General features: G+C 38.5%; 1 protein-coding gene across 1 annotated transcript in view; it reads left to right on the plus strand.

Annotated features, from left to right (window-relative positions):
* Positions 1–23,622, plus strand: part of LOC127223341 (EGF-like and EMI domain-containing protein 1) — a 650,856-nt gene that overhangs the window by 516,131 nt on the left and 111,103 nt on the right. Inside the window, exons 7-8 of the mRNA XM_051185850.1 lie at positions 14,399–14,518; positions 16,789–16,911. Coding sequence (XP_051041807.1) covers positions 14,399–14,518; positions 16,789–16,911 — 243 coding nt within the window. The remainder of the gene's footprint in view (positions 1–14,398; positions 14,519–16,788; positions 16,912–23,622) is intronic.

The following is a 23,622-nucleotide window of genomic DNA, read 5'->3' on the forward strand; positions in this document are numbered from 1 at the left end:
AGGATGGAGGAAAGTTTTTCATCAACACAGATAGGGAAAGCCATCATCTCTGCTGGGTAGAGACCTCCCAGTATGGCTATTGTGAAGTCACCCATACTACTACCCATAACTCTTCTCCTCACTGCATGCTCTGTAACTAACCCTAGAACTCACTGCTTCTCCTAGATGAACTTTGATGGACTTGGACTTCAGCCCCTGGGATGGGTGGAGGGGAAAGGCAAGGATGCTGTTTAGAGCTGTCTTCAGGAAGATATTTTAGCAACAATGTATTATTGATTTCTTTGTTTTCTGACAGTTTTTAATATATAATAGAATCATTTGTATATATTGATTATATATTAATAAAATAACAGGATTTATTTTACCAGTTCTTAATAGAATATATTTGGTGGGAGAGTACCAATATTTGGAGTCTTCCTGTACTACAGACTGTATAACCATATTTGTGAGGTTTTTGACTCATTTCATTGCATTCTTCCTCAGCATTTCATTCTGTGGATTGGTTTTTCTCTTGTAGGTGTTGAGTCCTTCTGCTGCATACCCATCACAAGTTCCCCCCACTCATGTTTGCTGCAAGATCTGTATAAAACATAGTGATTCTAAGTAGACAGTTTGATTACAGTGGCATGAACTTCATTTTCACCTTCCCTTCCCCTTTATGTCACTGATGTCTTAGTTTTCAACACTTTCATCTTAGACACTGATGTTTCTTTTTTTCTGCTTAATTGAGTTACAATTGAAATTCTTGATATTTTATTTCTTTTTTCAATTCACTTATTGTGTCCTTTAACTTCAGAATCTTTCTGTTTCTTCCTTGTGGCTGGTATCTCTGTTAAATTTGTGTTTTATCCGCAAATTAGTTTTCTATTTATTGTAATTATCATTTTCTGAACTGTTAAAAAGATGATTATTTTGAAATTTTTGGCAGACAGATCATAGATCTTCATTTATTAATGTTCATTTGTAGGTAGTTCACTATATAATTTATGGTGGTATTATATTTTATAGTTATTCATGAACTTTTGGCCCTATATTAATGTTTTTGTGGTCAAAGAAATAAGAGCCTATCCAATTTTAATGGATCATTCTTGACACCAACATCTCTTCACCTGTCTATCCAGAGATCCTGGGAAAGCCATTTTGGGTCTGTTAGCAAGACTATTCAGGTCCTCAGGCAGTGCTGCCTGATGCTTAGGTTGGGTCTGGAACCTGAGTCTACAGAGTAGGCTTAGGGTTTGGTTTCATTTGAATAGGTCTGGTGATGCCCATTCATGTTTGGGCCTGAAGCCAGGTATGATGAAACTGACTTGGCATTCCAGCCGAGGTGATCTGACCTGGAAGCTCATGTCTACAAAAAGCAGCTGAGCACTTCTTCCAAACTGCATCTTGGATCCAAGACTTTCAAAGCTAAACAGGATTGTGATCTCTCTCAGATATAGCAGTAGTAAGCCTGTACCATGATTTATGATTTGAACCTCAAATCTGACTTGGAATCTGAGTTTGTGATGCTGACTGGGGATTTTGGACTACCTAGCTTAGGTCATTGAAATCTAGGTTCTTGAGAACGCAAACAAATACTAGTCAGAGTGCCCACTCTAGTCTTAGGGCCAATGTGGAGTCTTTATCTGAAGGTGATAGTTAGAAACTGGTGAAAGATTGACTTGGTATCTGGTTTTACCGGGTCAACCCGGTTGTCATTGTCTGTTGTGGCATTATGGGCCCAATTCACTCTTCTTCCTCCATGTAGAAGACATTTCTCTCCTCATCATGTTGTTGATGCTTGTAAAATGAGTAACACAGGAAATGTAAAACTATCTTCCCCACCTTTGACATATCTCTTCTTATTTCTGCCCCACAGTATAATCTCTCAGCTGGATTTCATATCTCTTTTGAGGATATTTTCACACATGGGTAGTTAAACAGACTGATATTTCCATGAGACAAGTATGAGAAAAGTCTCTGTATACTTTTTTCTGGCATTGCCAATATCTTAAAATCATATGGTTTGCATCTTGTTAAAACCCTACTATAGGATTTAATTTGTGTTGGGAATATATTATTAAATTAAATACATTTTTCACTTAAACATCTTCTAAAATTTTAACAAACAATCTCATCATTTGAAGAGAAATATTCCAACCAATGTTTGAGCTCTTCCAGATAAATTATAGTATTATAATTTATTCCCTTTGTTGTTGTTTGTTTGTTTTTGAGACAGGGTTTCTTTGTGTAACAGCCATGACTGTCCTGGAACTCACTTTGTAGACCAGGCTGGTCTTTAACTCAAAGTGATCTGCCTGTCTCTGCCTTCCAAGTGCCCACCATTGCCTGGAGGGCATCACCCTACATGTGGATGGGAGGATGGGAGGGGAGAGTGGTTGGGGTGCATGTCCCCATTTTCTTATCACTCCTCCCTCTATGCATCTGGATTCCAGTTCAGCTCAGTGTTTAGCTGTGGGTGTCTGCTTTTGCTTCCATCAGCTACTAGGTAAGGGTTCTATGATGGTAGATAAGTTAGTCATCAATCTCATTATCAGGGAAGGGCATTTAAGGTAGCCTTTCCACTGTTGCTCATATTATTAGTTGGGGTCATCCTTGTAGGTCTCTGAACATTTCCCTAGAGTCAGTTTTCTCTTTAAACCTATAATGACGCCCTCTATTATGGTATCTCCTTTCTTGATCTCCTCCATTTTTCCCCCTGACTCAATCTTACTGCTGCTACATGTTCTCCTCTCCCCTCCTTCCCTCCCCCTGTCTTTCTTCCAACCCCCTTTCCCCTCCTCTTTGCTCCCAATTTGCTTAGGAGATCTTGTCCTTTTCACCTTCTGTGAGGGACTGTCCAGCACTATCGCCTTGCCTGCAAGAACGATGCTCAACAACAGGATTCTTCTGCAGCTATGTTTATTGCGCTGCTCATTACAGCAAGTTGAGGGAAGACCCCAGGAGGAAAAAGGGCTCTGCTTATATATGCTCAGAGGAGTCATGTCCATTACTGACAGGTGCAGCCCACAACGCTGGTAACGGTCACCCCATGACGTGGATCACGCATCCACACCTTGCTGGCTTATGGACAGGAAACCGGCGCCATCTTCGGGAATGGCACCAGTGGCTCTCTACAAGGGACCATATATGTTTCTCTTAGGGTCCTCTTTGTTTCCTAGTTTCTATGGTGGTTTGGACTGTAGGCTGGTGATTCTTTGCTCTATGTCTAAAATCCATATATGAGTGAGTACATACCATGTACTTCTTTTTGTTACCTCACTCAGGATGGTTTCTTCTAGTTCCATCCATTGCCTGTGAATTTCAAGATTCTACTTTTTTTGCCTGCAGAGTGATGTACCACATTTTGCCCCTTCAGTTGAGAGGCATCTAGGTTGCTTCCAGGTTCTGACTATTACAAATAATGCTGCTGTGAACAGAATTGAACAGACGTCCTTGTTGTATGAATGAGCATCTTTTGGGTATATGCCTGAGAGTTGAATTACTGGATTTTGAGGTAGACTGATTCCCATTTTCCTGAGGAACTGCCACACTGATTTCCAAAGTAGCTGTACAAGTTTGTACTCCTACTAGCAGTGGAGGAGTGTCCCCCTTCTCCACATCTTCTCTAGCATGAACTGTTTTGGTGTTTTTTTTTTTTTTTTTTAGTCATTCTGGCAGTATCTCAGAATGGTTTTGATTTGCATTTACCTGGTGGCTAAGGATGTTGAGCACTTCCTTAAGTGTCTTTCAGACCTTTCTTATTCCTCTATTGAGATTCTCTATTTAGTTCTCTACCCCTCTTTTTAATTGGATTATTTGGTGTTTTGGCAACTAGTTTCTTGAGTTCTTTGTATATTTTTTAGATCAGCTCTCTATCAGATGTGGGGCTGGTGAATATCTTTTCCCATTCTGTGGGCTGCCATTTTCTCTTATTGACTGTGAACTCTGCCTTACAGAAGCTTCTCAGTTTCAGGAGGTCCCATTTATTAATTGTTGATCTCAGTGTCTGTGCTACTGGTGTTATGTTCAGGAAGTAGTCTCCTGTGCCAATTTTTTTTCAAGGGTACCTCCCACTTTCTCTTCTAAGAGGGTCAGTGGGTCTGGATTTATGTTGAGGTTTTTGATCCATTTGGACTTAAGTTTTGTGCATGGAGATAGGGGCGGATCTATCTGCAGTCTTCTATATGCCAGCATCCAGTTAGGCCAGCACCATTTGTTGAAAGTGCTTTCTCTTTTCTATTGTATAATTTTAACGACTTTTTGAAAAACTCAGGTGTTCATAGGTGTGTGGGTTAATATCATTGTTTTCAATTTGATTCCATTGGTTTCCCTATCTATTTCCATGCCAATATCAAGCTGTTTTCATTACTGTAGCTCTATAGTTGAGCTTGAAGTCAGGGATGGTGATGCCTCCGGAAGATCCTTTATTGTACAAGGTTGTTTTGGCTAGCTTGAGTCTTTTGTTTTTCCATATAAAGTTGAGTATTGTCCTTTCAAGGTCTGTGAAGAATTGTGCTGGGATAGTGATAGGAATTGCAATCAATCTGTAGATTGCTTTTGGCAAAATTGTCATTTTTACTATGTTGATTCTGCCTACCCATGAGCATGGCTGATGGGAGATGTCATTCTGTAAATATGTTTTTTTCCTATTGGTTAATGAATAAAGCACTATTGGCCAATAGGAAAGCAAGATAGGTGGGACTAGGAGACAAGGAAGATTCAGGAAGTAGTAGGGAGGAGTCAGCATGTAGAGACCAGGGAGAGCAGAATGCCAGCTCCTCTCTCCTGTGAGATGAGACCACATGGAAATACTTAGATTAATAGGAATGGGCTAATATTTAAGACAGTGCTAACCTATAAGAAACACTAGTAAAAGGTCAACAGAATTATATCTAGTACAGGGCCTCTGTGTGTTATTTGGGGTTGACGCAGCTGTGGGTCCAGGCTGACTGGGAAAAAACTACTCATAACACATGGCAGTTATCAAGTCTCCCCCCCTCACATGTACCCTGACAACCCTCCCATCCCATCCCCCCACCACTCCATATATAGGATGATGACATCCCAAAGGGGTCATCTAAATCTATTAAGTCATTTGAAGTAGGGACTAGAACTTCTCTCCTGTCTCTAGGTTAAAGGAGTATCCCTCCACAGGGGATGTGCCCTCAAGGTCCTTTTGTCCATCAGGAATACATCCTGGTTCCACTGTCAGAGGTCCCTTAGACTGCTCAGTCCTTCTAGCTGAGACCCATGTTCAGGGGTTCTGAGTCAGTCCCATGCTCATATAGGGGCCCATAGCTCCTCCTTGTTCAGGTCAGCTGTCTCTATGTGTTTCTTCTGCGTCGTCTTGTTCTCTCTGCATCTGTATTCTAGTTCAGCTCAGTGTTTAGTTGTGGGTGTTTGCTTCCACAAACAACATAAAATATCTTGGGGTAACACTAATCAAATAAGTGAAAGAACTCTATAGCAACAACTTTGTTATTTCTTTTTACTTACTTGTTTATTTCCATCGTAGACCCCCATATGAGTAATTACTAAAAACCAAGTAACACAGCAAATATTGGGATATGTTAAAATTTCCTCTGCCCAAGAAATTAGTTCATTACATTATTTTTTTCTTTTTAATTGTATTTTTATCATTTAAAAATTAAATATAAATATATTTTGATCATATATTTCCCTTCTTTAATCCCTTCCATACAATGTCTCCAAACTCTACCCACCTAACTTTAAGTTCTTTCCCAAATGTACAAAAACCCAATACAACAGCACCCTCCCCTAATAAAATGAGAGAACAAGATAAAATAACATGCCAAAGAAAAAGAAAACATCAAATTGTAGCCAAATAAAAGCATACACACACAAATAAACATGTAAACAAACAGAAAACTGTGAATTCAATTACATGTTGACCAACTACTCTTGAACATGTAGCCTCCCCTGGAGTAATTAATTGATATATCCAGTATCACTCCATTGGAAAAATTGATTTTCCCTCTCCCAGCAGTTATAAATGAAAGTCATTATTAGTACAAACCAACAGAAGAAAAAGACCAAGAGAAGACCCCAAAATCAGAGAGCAGCTCATTGACACTCTGAGGAATTCCATAATATTACTAAACTGGAAGCCATAATATATATGCAGAGGATCTGGTACAGTCCTTGTACATGCTGCTTCAATCTCTAAGAGTTCAAATAAGACTTGATTGTATTGATTTTGAGAGCTTTGTTTTCCCCTTTGGCTCTTCTACTATTTCTGTTTATATTTTCACAGGGTTCACGAGATCTGAGGGGAGGGATTTGATGGACACTTCCTATTTAGGACTGAATGTTCCAAGGTCTTCCACTCTCTGTATAATGTCTGGCTGTGGGTCTTTGTTTGTTTCCATGGGTGCAGGAGGACTGATCAAGGCACCGTTTTATGAATACAGCAGAATATAATTAAAAGTAAATGTTTTTCTTTTCTTTCTTTTTTCTTTTTTTCCCATTTTAGGCCAGAATTACTTGGTTTTATTCTAGTTTCCTGAGTGATCAACTCCCAGATACTTGTTCACACAGCAGTGTTGGTTACGGGTTCCATCTCATGGAATTGACCTTATGCTAAATTAGACATTGGTTAGTTACTCCCACAAGCTTTGCCCAAGGAAAATCTTGCAGGCAATACAGTATTGTAGATCAACGATTTTGTAGTTGGCTTGGTGCTTATGTTTGTCTCTTGGTAGTATTCAGAGTACCTTCCTATACCAAAGACAACAGAACATGATGAATGAAGGTTTATATACATCCCCATTTTCAATGAGTTGTGCAGATGTTATCTTCCTCAGTGGGGCCTTGCTATCAGGTTGTGGAAAACAACCTATAATCTTGGCATCAGCCTAGGTAGTTTGGGGATTACCATGGACCCAATTTATATCACTTAGATATATAACCCAGTCCCTATACCAGAAGCTTTGTTTATTGGCAAGAGATGTCCAGTTGGGATTCTGTCTCCCCCATTATTTAGCAGTATCATTTAAATTGACTTCATATATGTATATATTTTAAGAAGTTTCAAATAACTCAATTTAAAAATTGGGTACAGATCTACGCAGAGAATTCTAATAGAGGAAATCAAATGCCTGAGAAACACTTAAAGAAATGTTCAACATCCTTAGCCATCAAATCAAAACTGCTTTGAGATTTCATCATGCACCTGACAGAATGGCTAAGATAAATAAAAAAGTGACATCTCATGCTGGTGAGAATGTGGAGTAAGGGGAACACTCCTCCATTGCTTGTAGGAGTGCAAACTCATACAGCCACTATGAATATTGGTGTGGAGGTTCCTCAGAAAGTTGCTTCATCCTACCACAGGGACACTTGATCAAACATGTTCATTGCTGTTCTTTTTGTAGTAGTCTGAAGTTGGAAAAAATTTAAATGTCCTTCATAAGAAGAACAGGCAAAGAAAATGAGGTATAAATACAGTGGAGTATTACTTAGATAGGAAAAATAATACAGCATGGAATATGCAGATCAATGGATACTAGAAAAAATATTCTGTGTGTGGTATTTCAGACCCAGAAAGACAAATATGGTATGCTTTATTTATATGAGGATATTAGCCATTAAGTACATGATAACCAAGAGTAAGGAACTAGAGGGAACAGATAGATCTCATTAGAAAAGGGAAACAGAATAGATAATTAGCTGGAATGGAGGGAGCAAGGCAGGAGGAGAATGGGGTTGTGGGAGGAAATATGGGGAGAGACAACGAACATTAAGCAGCATTTAAGGGGTAGTATAGAAACCTAACATTCCTAGTATTGAAACAAAAAAGTTCATTACTTTTCAACTTATCCTCATATAAATTCTCAGGACAATGGGAGAAAGCAGACACAGATTTGCCAAAATACCACAAGAATGTTCTCTATCCCAGTTCCTAATATCACTTCCCCCTGAAACCTCTTGAGCTGGACCTCCACCTTCAGCATAACTTTCAGCACAACTGTCTTCCAAGCTCTTACTAGGATGGCCCATAAGCCCAGCTTCCAGCATTCAACCACTTTTCTAGTCCAAACTTCTAAGTCTTCCATATTTCTCAAAAGAGCAGCATGGCTAGACATGTCACAGCAGCATTCTACAACCTGGTACCAACTTCGGCCTTAGTTTTTGATTACTGTAAAAAAAACACCATGAATAAGGCAACTTAGAAATGAAATTGCTTAACTGGGCTGGCAGTTTCAGGCTGTTAGATTTCATGATAATGGAGCAAGGAATGACAGAAAAATCAGCTGAGAGTTTGCTCTACAATTAGAAGGAAGAAAACATAAGAGAGGGAGAGTGCGGGAGAGAGAAGAAAAACTGGGAATGGTGTCTTCTTGAAACCACAAAGCACACAGTAAGTGATACACCTCCGGCAATGAACTCACACTGCCGAATCCTTCTGAAATAGTTCCACCAGGTGTGGACCAAGTATTCAGACATATGAGCCTATTTGGGCCATTCCAATTAAAAAAGATTCATTCATGAAATATATTCCAATAACTACTCCAGGGTCAAATATGCATGGAATAGTCAAATACCCTACCATTCTGGGATGACCAAAATGCATTTCACAGTAAAAAGCATTGAGATATTCGATGAAACAAATTTTTGTTTGGGCAGAGGCTTGTTTATATGTTTGAAACTTTTATCATAGAACATTTACAAATATCCCTCATTGCTCTTGTAACGGATGCAATTTGAGAAAAGCAGACCCTAGTAAGAATGGAAGTAGTCACTGACAACAATGGGAAATGTTCCAGGGAAGAGACAGTCGCTAGGAAACATCTACAGAAAAGAATGCATCTTAGTCTCATTGCCAGGACAGTAACTATCCAGGGAAGGAGAACAGGAGATAAGGCTGGCCAATGCTTTCCTTTCAATAAAAGTGAAAAGAGGGTCAGTTATGCTGCCTTTGAAAATATTCACACTTGTTTACTAAGCAAATAAATTTGAATATAAGAATCAATAAGACATGGTACCTGCTCTAAAGAGGGCCAAAGTGCCCATTAGGTCATGAAAAATATGTCTTGAATATGAATCATACACACACAAAAATAGTCCTTATTTTTTATTGTAACTTTTAGTTACTTTTAGTGGTGCAACTGTGTTAAATAAAATGCAAAAGTGTAAATTTCTAGGCTTACAGTATTAAACTGTATAGCTATAACCATATTAAATATCTGAATGTTTCCATCTCCTTTAAAGTGTCCCTTACAATGTTTTATATAAAAGCTCTCTACTCCCAAGCTGTATTAGTCAGGGTTCTCTAAAGGAACAGAACTGATAGGATGTATGTATATATGTATGGTGTATGTATATATGCTTGTCAGATTTATTTAAGTGGCTTACAAGCTGTGGTCCAGATAGTCCAACAAAGGCTGGATGTCTTAGCTGAACTTTGGTATATACTGAAAGTGTGAAGAAGTTGGCTCTAATGCCAGTGAAGGTAAGCGTTGGCAGCAGGATAAATTTACCAGAAAAAAAAAAAAGGAAAATAGGCAAGAAGCAAACGCCTCTTCATTCAGTGTCCCTTACATGGGCTGTTGCAAAAAAAAGTATGGCTCAGATTCGGAGTAGGTGTTCCCACATCAAACAATCTAAATTGAAGGCAGCAGCGGGGATAGGGTGGTGTCTTCCTTCCACAAATGATTTAATTAAATAAAAACTCCTCACAGGTATGGCCAGCTGCTTGGCTTTTTGTCAATTCCAGAAGCAGTCAAGTTGACAACCAAGAATAGTTACTTACAACTTAAGTAACTTATGTTTGCTTTTTGCCACTTGGGATTAGACCTGTAGTTTGCGGAAGCCATGTAAATGGCATTAGTCTATGTGTGATCATTTGACTTTCCTCTTTTGTACAGCATAATATTTTATCAATTCATCTACTTTTACATCTATTTTTTTAATACTTTATTCTGTGATTTTATGAGGTATCGTTTTTTTAAGTCATAACCAGCCTCGAACAATATTATTGGATCATATTCTACCTACAAATTTAATCTTATAAAATACTCCTATGATATCTTCTATAACTAACTGTTTTTAAAATTATATTACATGTACTTATTTGGTGTGTGTCTGTGAGTGCACACATGGCGTTTGTGTGTGGGTGCACACTCCACAGCATACATGTGGAGGTCAGAGCCTGGCGTATAGCAAAGATTACGTTCTCTCATCTCAGTTCCTGGAGCTGAGGAATGGAACTCGAATCATCAGGCTTGGTAGTGAGTGCCTTGACTCTCCAGGCCACCTCTCCAGCCTATACAATTAAACAATCCTATGTTTCCTCTCAATACATGAGGATTCTAGGTACATCCATATATCATTGCCTTGGTACACCTTGGAAATGTTGGTTAAAGATGTGACCAAGCATTCTGCATCAATGCTAATGTGGACTATTCTGGAAAGTTTATGTTTGTGCTATCATATGGCTGGATGTCAGCTGGACTCTAAAGATGAGAAGCATCACACCTCAAATTTTTTTCCTGCCAGAGCTTCCATAGCATTGGGATAGTTGTTTGTTTCAATGTTTGAGATGATTTACTAACAATTTCTCGAGGAAGAAAACAATCAAATTTGGTAACTAATTTGAAGTTGGAGTTCAAAAACTTCCTATGGTTTTTAAGTCAGTTTAGGTAAATTTTGCTCTATTGGCAGTTTTTGCCTGCATCATATAGACATGTCAGTTATATGTGTATAAATTTTGGTCATATTTTCTTGATTGTCATCCTGCTTTAATTTTCATCAGCTTAGCTAGAGTACTGTCAGTGCCACTCAGCTTTTGAAAAAAAAAATTCATGCATGTCTTCAGTGTTTATGTTTCCATTATCAGAGTTACTTTTCTATTTATTTTGGGTTGACCTTATTTAATTTTTGAAAATTCTAAATGTTAGTGTTAACTTTTGACATAAATGCTTAAAGCTTCCAGATTCTCTAAACACTGTTTCAATTTTCATATCAGTGTGTTTTGATTATTTAAAAATATTTGAATGAGACATCAAAAAATAATCCAATTTAAAAAATGGGGAATATACCTAGACAGAGAATTTTCAACAGAAGAATCTCAAATGGCAGAGAAACAAAGAAATGTTCAACATCCTTAGCCATCAGAGAAATGAAATTCCAAATCCTACACATGTCAGAATAGCTAATATCAAAAATATAAGTAACAGCTCATGGTAGGGAGTATGCTAGTGGGAGTGCAAACCTAGAAAGCCTCTTTGGAAATCAATATAGTGCTTTCTCAGAAAATTAGAAATCAATCTACCTCAAGACCCAGCTATATCACTCTTGGGCATAAACCCAAAGGATGCTCAGTCATACCACAAGGATATTTACTCAACTATGTTCATAGCAGCATTATTTGCCGTAGCCATAACCTGGAAACAATGATGTCCCTCAACCAAAGAGTGTTTAAAGAAAATGTGGTACATGTATACAATGGAGTATTATCCACCTGTTAAAAACAATGACATCAGGAAATATGAAGGCAAATGGATGGAGCTAAATATTCATCCTCAGTGAGGTAACACAGACCCAGTAACACAAACATAGAATGTATTCACTCATAAGTAAATATTAGCTGTAATGTAAATACAGACCCAGAGGGGCTAGATAACAAGAAGAGACTAAAAGGAAATGTATGAATCTCCCTAGGAAGTAGAAATAAATGAGATCTCCTAGGTTGGGAACTTGAGGGATCAGTTTGGAAATATATGGAGGGGGAAAGTACAGAACGAGAAGACTGGGAAGGGGGTCATTTTGGGGTCAAGTAGAAACCTGAAGCAAGGGAAACTCCCATGAATCTATAAGAATTACACCAGCTAAATCTCCTAGACATAGGGAATTCATAGTCTGAACTAGCTATCTCCTGTGGTAAGATTGGTGACTACACCAGTTGTCATCAGAGGGCCTTCTTGCAATAATTGATGGAAACAAATGTGGAAACCCATAGCCACACATTATGCTGAGCTCAGGGAATCCTGCTAAAGAGAAGGAAGCATTGTAGGAGCCAGAAGGATCAATGAAATCACAAGAAAACCCACAAAATCTGAACCAGGGAGCCTGCATGGGACCAACCTAGGCCCTCTACACATATGATACAGTTGTTTAGCTTTGTCCACTTGTGGGACTCCCAACAGTGGGGGCAGGGTTGTCCTGTACACTTTGCCTGGCTCTTGGGAACCTATTTCCCCATACTGGATTGACTTGCCCAGCCTTAATACAAGAGAAGGTGCTTAGTATTGTGCCAACTTGATATCCCATGCTTTGTTGATACCCATCAGAATATTGCTCCTTTCTGAACAGAAACAGGGAGGAGTGGATTGAGGGTATTGAAGGAGAGATAGAAGGAGGAAATGGGAGGAGAGGAAGGAGGAGAAGCTGAGATTGGGATGTAAAATAAAAAAAAAATAATTATACTTTTGTAAGGAGTAAGGTTTTTCCCACCGCAAATAACACACAGAGACTCTGTAATAGATAAAAATGTTGTTGGCCAGTTACTTGTTTCTTATCGGCTGGCTTTGTCTTAAATATTAACCCATTTCTATTAATCTAAGTATTTCCACATGGTCGCATCTTACTGTAGAGTGGGCCTGGACCTCTGTTCTCTCCAATCTCTCTATGCTGACTCCTCCCTACTACTTCCTCGAATCCTCCTTGTCTCCTAGTCCTGCCTATCTTGCTTTCCTATTGACCAACAGTGCTTTATTCATTAACCAGTATGAGAAACATATTTACAGAATGACATCTCCCATCACACTTTAAAAATTATATATGTGTGTACATATATATATATATGTACACACATACACACACACACACACACACACACACACACACACACGTATATGTACACACAAAGGTATAATTACATATATATTTTCCTTGGCCTAGGGAGATGGCACAATGGGAAAGTACTTACTTAGTAAACATGAAGACCTGACTGTGTGTACCTAATACCCATGTAACCAGCACTGTCAGAGGAACAGAAAAATAGAAAAAAAAAATCTCCTGTAGTCATTTTATGTCTATTGCCGTTTTGGTTTGACTCAGGTCATGATTTGTCATTTCATTTCCCATGCCCTGTGTGCACTAAAAAAAGAATGTACAATGTTTAAATGTTGATGAAAGAGTTATAAATATCAGTCAGTTAGTGTAACATTGTTAAGTTTTGTCTCTGTAATTTTTAATGTCTTGTCACCTTCTTTCAGTTTATTATTTCGTGGTGCTGGGACAAATGCTCAATGTTAAGAAACTCTGGATATATACTCACAGACAATTTGCCACCGAATGACACCCTAAGCCCCTCCTGTAACTTTGTCTTATAAATTGCAGTCACAGAAATATTCAAATCTCCAATTATTTCTGTCAGTTTCTTTGTATAACCTAGGTAAAACTAGATCCATTCTTTGTAAAGACAATCTGGTAGTCTCATAGGAAGAGATAGTTGGAACATCCCTATGTCTGATGAAGGAACTGAATCGATGTTCATAGTTCTTCAAAACAGAAATACCGAGCTATTAAAGAATGTAGACTAAAGCTGTAGTGTTTGTCAGATGCTTAAGCATACACAGCACCAGGGGACACATTTTGTGATGCTGCATTACTCTGCCCAAAATCCAAGAAAAGACATTTCCAAAAAGAGAGTGCAGATTAAACAAGCATATCTAAATTCAAAAGCCTTTAACAAATACAAGAAATCCTCATGCAATCATTGATAATGGTAATTATAGTCTGGACCAAGGACTTTTAGGAATTTTAAATTTAATTACTAGCAAGAGTGTTGGTTCATAGCTAACTGTGGCATTCTGAAGCCATAGCTGGGGGTCAGGTTGGGTTCAAGGTCAATATGTGTTACATACAAATATCCTGTCCTCAAGAGAGAAGGAAAGATTAAATTCCCATCCCCATTGACTGGAGCTGGGAATCCTCCGTTTGTTTCTCCATCTGCCTTTCCTGAAGCCATGACTGCTCACCCAGTATCCGGGGGAATATGGGGAAAGAGTTGAGCTAAGGAAAATCTGACTATTGACAGGTATAACATCTCGTAGAGAAATAGAAAAGAGCCATTCAAAGGAACTGCTGTCATTTCCCTTGGGTATCAGGTGACAGGAGATACGAACTTGAAAACAAGGATATTAAGACCCTTTTGATCTTGATCTGACTATTTGTTTTGTCCAGAATTCAGGCTCAGATAACAAAACAGAAATGCGTTTGTTGAATAAGTTGCATAGTAAAGTAGGAAAGTCAGTTCTGGAATCTTTAACTATCTTTAAATGTGAAACAAATGATTCTAAAGTCTTTGTGACATTTCTTTGTCTAGCTATCCACTCTGCACATCTTTCCAACCTGAATGAATTGCAAACCCTCACTGCTTCATTGTTTTCAGAGACAGACACCTGTGCAGGTGGGAATGGATGTGCTCACCTATGTCAAAGCGAGAATGGTGTGGCCAGGTGTGCCTGCCATGCTGGGTACCAGCTGTCTGAAGACAAAAAGGCCTGTGAAGGTAGGAAGCTGAAACTGATGTCTTAATTGGGTAATTGTTTGAAATTCTGTTGTAGTCAGATTGAGCAGTTGGCTCAGGTAGGAGAAAGGTGTTTTTATTTACTGCTTAAAAAAAATAACACTTTGATTCTTGATCACTATGAAAATTATTTTAGAATGCTACAAAAAAAAAAAAAAACCTCAGTGAAATTCTTACTTATTATAAAAATTACCTAGTGTGCTTTCAGAAGTAATGCTTTTTGCATTTTGTTTCTTTTTTTAAAAAAGTGAAATTGAGAATTAATCTTTCAAAACCCTCAGTAACCACACAGGGAGTTTTTGATTAGAGACTACAGAGGTGGGGTAACCTTTGAAAAGCAAGTATGTGCAAATGAGGCCCTCAGAACTTAGGAATAATTAAAATGAGAAGAGAAAGAAACCCCATAAACACAAGGTTACACATTTCTGTTTCCAGAAATAGCAAAGCAGACACACTTCAGTTCAAAGATGAAAGGGCCAAATTATTTCATGACTGGCACCATTGGAGGATGAAGGGATTCCTGTGGGATAGTCTTTGTTTTAATAACTTCTGAGAAACCACAGAATCCTTCATTTTTATAATGACATTTTCATGGAATAAGAAACAGTTTATTTGGATTAATTATGAAAACAGCACAGTGTTCCTTGACTTACAGGACTGATGAACATTTTGAGAAATTGAATACAAACTAGACACAAAAATCAGTGTGAAATTCCTGGGGGGAAATTGTAGTCGGTGAAATGGCTTGGCTGGTGTGGGCACTTAATGCCAAGCCAGATAACCTGAGTTCAAATCAGGACCATATGGTAGAAGAATAGAACCAACTGCCACTATTCTTCCATGCACATATGCATACATGCACACAAAATAAATAAAGTGCAGTGAAAACAAAAAGAGTTTACTTACGGATTTTAAGCATATTATTATGGCAAAGATATATGATGTTGGTTTCCATTCCTTTTTTTAAGTTATTGTTTTAGTATTTTATATATGTATGGGTCTTTTGTTTACATATATATCTGTGCACTTTGTGCATGAAATACCCACAGAGGCCAGAAGATGGCATCATATTCCCTGGAACTTGAGTTATAGAGGATGCCATATGGGTGATGGGAATTGAACCTGGTTTCTCTAGAAGAGCAGACAATGGCTCTTAAATGCTGATCCATTGCCTGATCACTGATTTTCATTTTTTTACCACAAACCTAGCTTGGCAACCAGCAGAAGGTACAGTAGAGGATCTTAAGTATTATTTCTTGAAAACTGACAAGCAGAATAAATAGAAAAACAGATCAATTTCATTTTTCAAGCTCCTATTTTAATGTCCCATACATTAATCCTTGAAATCTTTTACCAACACTACTGCATATTTGAGAGCTCTACCAGTACATGAGATTGGAGAATGGCAGGCAGATGTGAAGGAAAAAGATGTAACAGTCAGAAAAGATGTGACAGGACCTCTTCAGCTAAAAGGAAGAGGTTACCTGGACCACAAAACTGAAGTCACACTGAATCATAGGACCATCAATTTCTGGAAAGAGACAGGATACCAGCATCATATGACATGTCTCATCACAGTCATAACAGTGACAAATATGTATATTGATCAAGTGTGGGTTGCTATGAGAAAGGCCCCACATCTGAGTTGCCCATCACTGCATCACTGCATCTTCTTATTTAAAACAAGGAGTTGCAACAGGTCATATTTGGGAATATACATGTATATACAAATACATATATACATACAATACAAATTGATGGAGAAAGTGGCCATGAATTTGAAGAAAAGTAGGGAAAGATATATGGAAGGCTGTGAAGGGAGGGAAGGGTAGGGATAAATATTGTAATTAATATATAATATCAAAAGTAAATGAAAAGCCAGGGAATGGTGATATCTGCTTATTAATATGATATATTCATAACATTAGACTACAATGACTTCTGTCTGTGCTTTTGTGGAATGGATTAGAACCATTATTTGTAGTTGCATTCAATTTATTTTCCAATTAGCAGCAGTTGGTTCTAGTAGACATGAGGAAAAACTAGTGAGAATCAAACTAACACAGGATGCAAAGCCATAGCAGGTGACTTGCTCAAAATCCCTTCTCATTAAGTGGATAGAGTCTGTGATAGTTACTATTATGTTGAAAATTAGAGGTTAAGTGGAAGGTGACAATATATTCACTTTTACTATTTATGAATAAGTCTTAATTGGCAATGCTAAGACAGCTGCTGTGTGTTTCTCCCTGCAGACATAAATGAGTGTGTTGAAGAGCTTACTCCCTGTGCTCATCGCTGTGTAAATTCAGAGGGGTCCTTCACTTGCGCCTGCCACCCTGGCTTTGAGCTAGGGGCTGATGGAAAACATTGCTATAGTAAGTAGCAACCATGGCAGCCTTGGAAGTCAAGGAGGTTTTGTAAGGATCAAGCAAGAGTAATAACTGAAAGGACAACACTGACTATCTTGGCTAAGAAGAAGTTTATGTGCATGTTGCCTGGTGGGACAGAGTGAGGATGGGGACTGAAAAGTGTATCCTGTTTATTCTGCTTTTAGGGAAAGAGTCAAATAGAAAAGAGTCTGCATAATGGTTCACAGGCCTGTCAGTGAGGATGAACTTTGAAGTCTTCTGACTTGAAAATCTTGGATTCATGTCTGAGATACTTTGTAAAGTTCTGTCTTATTGTGTCACCTTGGCTGAATCCTGAAGATTCCACCATAATTCCCAAAGAAGAGGAGATAGAATGAGTGAAGAAAACTTAAGAGGAAAGAACAGAAATAGGCTGTAAATTCATGCCTAATACAATGTCTGCCTTCAGTACTGACTTCTTTTTTCCTTCATGTTTACCACACCCCTTCAAATGGTTCATCCTGTTTCACATGCTCATCACTGAACTCATTCCTCTCACTTCCTAGCCAAGCACTTATCCACTGTGTCTCCCAGGTATATCTAATTCCCCAGCTCAATTGGCTTAATAGTCCATCATTTGGGATGTATTTACAGTGGTGGGCTATGGCATTATCAACTATAGTAGCTATTGTAGAAGCTTCTTACCCAACCCTTTCCTATGAACAAGCACACTGTGTACTTTCCTAAAGTCTGAGTTGTCTATTTCCAACCCTCCTCCAGTCTCCACCCTTCAACTCCCATCTTCCTTTTCCGAACATCAGCATGTTTAACCTTCTCTTCCAAATTTGTTCATCTTTCCCCATTTTAGTTATCTATTTTGATTTTTGCATTTATTATTTTTTCTTATTTTACATATTGATCCCAATTCACTCTCCATTCCTCCTATGCCTCCGACTTAACCCACCCACCTCACAGAGAGGCTGATGCCTTCCAGGAGGGATCATCAATAGACTAGATGTGAAATAACATACCAGCTAACAAGTTCCCCCAAATCTCCCATAGAATTAAAAGGAGAAATGTCAACCCCTATCAATACAAAGGGTTTGGTCCTGTTGCTGCCAAAGCCATTTCTTTTGCTGTGTTTGGGAACTGTTATCTCTTAAGAGATATAAATCAAGAGGTTGGCTCTCATAATAATCCCCTTCTTGTCTGAATCATCTGTCTTCTCAATTAACATTACCAACATGTACTATCTTAGAAGTACTCTCAAGTGAGCTCACATGCACTAGAATTTTCATAACAACAATTTTGTTAGCAAAATAAATATTCCCCCTCTTTCACCTCCTATTTTCTCATCATCGGGTACTAAGGTACTAACAGGTCTCCATCTCTGCCCCTCCATAGACACTTTCATATCTCTCCTTCCATGTTTCCAGATAAAATTAAAACCTGCCTGTTTTTTATCAGGCTTTCAGCAGTTGGTTACTGTGTTGGATAATTTAGGTCAGTTTGACACAAGCAAGGAAATCTGGGGAGAGGGAACTTCAGCTCAGAAAATGGCTTTATCCAATTAGCCAGTATGCAAGGCTGAGGACATTTTCTTGATTAATGATTGAGATGGAAGTGTCCAGGCTCAGATCTTAAAGCAGGCTGAACCAGCCATGGAGCAATGTTCCTCCATGTCCTCTGCTTCAGTTCCTTCCCTGCTTGAATTCCTGTCTTAGCTTTACTCCATGATGGATCATGTTTAATTGGGATATGTATGCCAAAACAACCTGTCTTTCTTGGGTTGTTTTTAGCTATGAAGTTAATCATAGCAATAAAAATCAAACTGTGACAACTACTTTCATTTGATTCTCAAATGCTCTCTTCCCTCCTACTTTATCCTAGTTAGTTCCTCATCTCCATCTCTGCTCTCTTTCAGTATCAAATGTGTGCTTCCAATTCCTCTACTTCTGACAACATTCCTTACTTGTGAGCTCGGTGGCCTTATTTGCATGACTGACATCAGCTGCATTCTGGGTGGAATCTTTTTCTCTGAGATAATCTTTGCACTCCTTCACACTCACTGCTAATGCCAAAATGCTTGCAACAAAAGTTACTAAGTCTTAGGGCATGGATGGCCTTACAATTCTGCATAAACAAACCCTTCACCTGCACTTGTTATTTCTATGCACTGTGTGTATTTTTATTGGTGAGAGACAAAGGACATACAGAGAATGATAGGCAAGTGAACAAGTTCACATTCTTTCTGAACTTTTTCCATAAAGACAACATTAAAAATCATGAAATTCACTCTCCTCCACATAGACTTCTGCTTCTTGATTGTTGATGTATTTATTGTTCAAGTCTTTCCATGCATTTTTACAGTGTTTATAGTGTAGCCTCTTCACAGTGATGCTTGCCTTCTAAAGAGCAAAGTAAATAAGATGGGAGGGAAACTGACTCCTGATTAAGAAAGAACTTCTGAGCTTGGGCCCTTTTTGAATGCATGCAGGATCCCCTTTCAGGAGGAGAAAATGTGGATAGAATGTTTTTATTAATACTTGGTTTTTAAAGATAGCTAGAGTTTTAGGAGATAAGCATATTTTAAAATGTGCCAATGAGTCTTGCAAACTGACTAGCAAGTTCTGAGGCATTAAGGGAACATTATTAATAGTAGTTTATGACTTTCTTTAGAATTTACTCAGGAAAGCAATTTGCCTTAGAGTTGACCGTATTAGGTGTATGTGCAACTTTACATTTACTTTCCTGATGGGAATATTTAACTAAGTTCTCTCTATGGTCATCCTCAGACCTCAATGTTTACTACTGACATACATAGCTTTCTCAATGAAAATTTATGGTCTAAGGTGTCTCCAAACCCATAGGCAGAGAAAGTCTTTTCAGAGCGTGATGATATTTAACCATAAATAAAGCATCTGTATATAACAAGTTTACTGTAGGACATTTGTTTCACCTTTGTCCAAGAATTATGTTTTATGGTTATTTAATTTCTTTAGAGAAAATTTTGAAATATTGCATAATATAACCACTCAGTCCTCACAGTGTGCTGTGAATTTACCCTCACTGTCTTGTGATTTGAATTAGAAAGTTCCACACTTTTTACCATTAGATGAGATTTTCATCAAAAGAATTCTCAACTTAACATTGTGCTATTAGAAACGTGTACTTTATCTATTGTATCTATTAAGCCAATGGTGAGTTTGTATCCTATGAGAAGAAACAGTCTGTTTAAGTGCAATTTTAAGAAATTATGTTATGTGCATGTGTGTGGATGTGTGTACATGTATGTGTGTGTGCTTGTGTGTATTTGTTCATGCGTGTGAGCACACCAGCCACAGCAATTTTGTAGAGATCAGAGTACAACTTTAAGAAGTCTGATTTTTCATTCTGAAACATGACTCTTAGGAATCAACTCAGGTAGTTAGGCCTGGCTGACACTCCTTTACCATTGAGCCATATCTGTGGCCCCTGTGTGATTTTTATATACTATGAAAGAAGCTCATTGTAAATCATCCAGGTCAAGAACCCAGAGCATCAGCTGACTTCTAGTGGCCAATTTTAGATGTGAGGTTGTTTGTGTTACTTTTCTATAGCCCTGGCTAGTCTCAAACGTGCTGTGTATCCCGGGCTGTCAGGCCTCCTGGCGCTGCCTCTCCAGTGCTTCTATGTAGGAGTGCATCACCCTGTGCATTTGAATGAGAGTACTATAACATCAGGTATATATGACTTAAAGAACTGCCAGTACACACAGCCATATTCTTGCAGCACCACAGGTACCTAGCAATAATGGGAAGAGTACACAGAACTCATCAAACACATTCTTCCTTGTGGGTTCCCTTAAAAGTTGATGAGTGTTGGAGAATTAATTATAGCTTCCAATGACCTAAAAATGGGAATTCAAACTGTTGCTGCCCACAAGACATTGGCAATGATGGACTTGTAAAGCTGGTGGCAGGCAGAAAGTGAGGTTTGTAAGGCCACTGCTGAGATGGAGCTTACATTCAGGCCAGCTTTTCCTTGTCTCTGACAGGGGGTGCCAGAATGAACCACGGCTTTGCCTGTGTGTAGAGCTATTGAGTCATTTAAGATTACAGATTTGTTTACTTTGTATGAGTGTTTACCTGAACATCTGTATGTGTGTTCAGTGCACAAGGAAGTAGAGGAAAGAGCTGGGTCTCTGGACCTGAATATGTAGATAGTAGCAAATTCATAGAGAAGAGATAAAAACAAAAGACTCATCAAAGACATCTGAGGGTCATGTCCCTCAGTGATGATGCAGGCTGCCTCTTGGTAACTGAAAAAATATAAATTCTGAAATGCTCCAAACCCTGTGTAGATTCTAATAAACTATGGATGTGCACTAAAACCATTGAATAATATTACCTTCAGGCTTCCTGTCAAAAGAAGGTATGTACTGCAAATGAGTCTGATGTTGAGAAATGGATCTCATATCTATAGATCTACAGCTCACTCATTCTCTCTCCTTACCACACACACACACACGCTAAATCCAAATGAAAAATAAAACCCCAAAACTGCCCAGCTAAGGTAAGGGAAATAGAAGTTTTACACTGCAGAGAAGATAAAGATGAAGGAAAACAGAATAGTAAGAAGTACAGCTTTAGGGGAGGCTGACCCAGCTGGTTTGGGGGATCAGCTAAGCAGCCAGTCTGAACTGGAAAGAGTGACCAAGGGCATATGGAATGAAATTCCAAGACAATAGAGGGAAGTGTTACATCATGCAGACCCCAGAACCCTAAGAGGTGTTATGATTTGATTCCAGATGTGATGTGAAGGTACAAAGTTTTGTACAAAGACTTGTGTAGTGGCTCAGGGAGTAAAGTGCTTGCCATGAAAACACAATGACCTCAGTTTAAATATCCAAAACCAAGTAAAAAATCCATATCTGGCTCTGAACACTTGTAATTCCAGTACTGGACAGAGATAGAAGGCTCCATGGGCCTCACTGGCCAGTGTGTCTTGTCAAATTGGTGGCTTGAGATTGAGTAAGAGAACCTGTTTCAGAAAATTATATAGAGGAAAATTAAGATGACATCCAAGGTCAATCTCTGGCCTTTACACATGCCTACACACATGCCTGTGCACAGATAAGCTACACACACACACACACACACAGAGAGAGAGAGAGAGAGAGAGAGAGAGAGAGAGAGAGAGAGAGAGAGTTCTGTAAGGAACATATAGTGAGTCTATGTGAAGGCAAAGTGAGTCCTCAGATGAGCCATGGTTGTATGGTACAGTCAGGGAGTACACTGGAGATGGCAAAGACAGGTTTGGATATACTATCCAAGTATTCTCAGTGTGCAATAAAAAGAAGATCAAGAAAAATTCATAGTCTCAAGCCTCGCCAATCTGGAGAGTACTAAAGGATGTTGTCAAAGTGTAGGTAGGGATCTAAGGGGAAAAGACAGAGAGACAGGGAGCAAATTCAAAAGTCACCAGTTTTGTCTTTGTTGTATGAACTTTGGTGACACATGTGGAAACACAAGTCAGAAGTTTCTACCCATTTTCTAAGTAGAAAAAATAATAATGTAGTTATTAATAAGATCAGGGAAGTGAAGCATAAGCTGTGAATAATACTGAGTTCATATGGAAAGAGAGGGCAGCTAGAGGAATAAAGGGAAAAATCAGATTGGGGACCACAGTCAAGGAGGAACAATATTAAATATTCAGAAGAGATTATAAGAGCCTGGAGAGTGGGTGGAACGAACAGGGACCAGGAACCTATGTGACAGTTGCTGGAGAAGAAAGTGAGACCTGGAGGCTCCTGTGTTTTTAAGAGTTAACAGGCAATGAAATCAACTGTTCTTTAATTCTCTTTATTAGTGGCAACATGTGAAGTTTTGGGAAACCCTTGGAACCAGGATGAAGTAACTTAGTCACTCTAGAAAACACTTTTGGGTTATACTTGCTTGTCCAATATTCCTACTTATCACTGACACTTGAAAGTTACTGACCTGCTCTCCATCCCTGGAATTAGGATGCTGGATAAATATGTTCCACCCTGCAGAAACTTTCCTCGAGCAAAACATAATGGCATTGAGATCCAGGCAAGGTGCCACTTCCTGAGGAGTTGGCTCTTCCTTATTGAGTGCTGTTTAGCTGAATGGACATAACAAAGCTGGTTTATTATTCATCCATCTAATAAAAGGAGTCATGTTCAGATTTGGCGGTACTTCATGAAGAGAGATGTTAGAACATTGATAAATTTAAATTTAAGCTTTAGTCAAATTATTTTTGCCTTGTGGGTGGTACTAAATAGACATCATCTCTGATCAGAAAATTCATCAGTTTATGAACTTCTATTACATGGGACAAAGTATTTTTGTTGTTTCTGCTTGTTTCTGAACCTCATATTTTTAATCAGTTAAGAAAATCTTAACAATATTTTTAAGTCCCTGTATGTGGTTTAGAAATTGGATAAAGACACATAATAATTTCTTTCTTTGAATACATTTATTTATTTTACAATCTGGCTACAGCTACCTCTCTCTCCTCTACTCCCAGACCCTCCCAACAATCTCCCATCTTCCTGTTCCCCAATCCATTCTCCTTCCTTTTTTTCAGAAAAGGGAAGGTCTCCCATGTATATCAACAAAGCATGGCATATCAAGTTACAGTGAGATTAAACACCTCCACTTGTATTAAGGATGAGCAAGGCCACCTAGTATAAGGAACAGAGCCCCCAAAAGCCAGTAAAAGAGTCAGAGACAA

The sequence above is a fragment of the Phodopus roborovskii genome, unplaced genomic scaffold (genome assembly GCF_943737965.1).
Source record: "Phodopus roborovskii unplaced genomic scaffold, PHOROB, whole genome shotgun sequence".
NCBI classification, from domain to species: domain Eukaryota; kingdom Metazoa; phylum Chordata; class Mammalia; order Rodentia; family Cricetidae; genus Phodopus; species Phodopus roborovskii.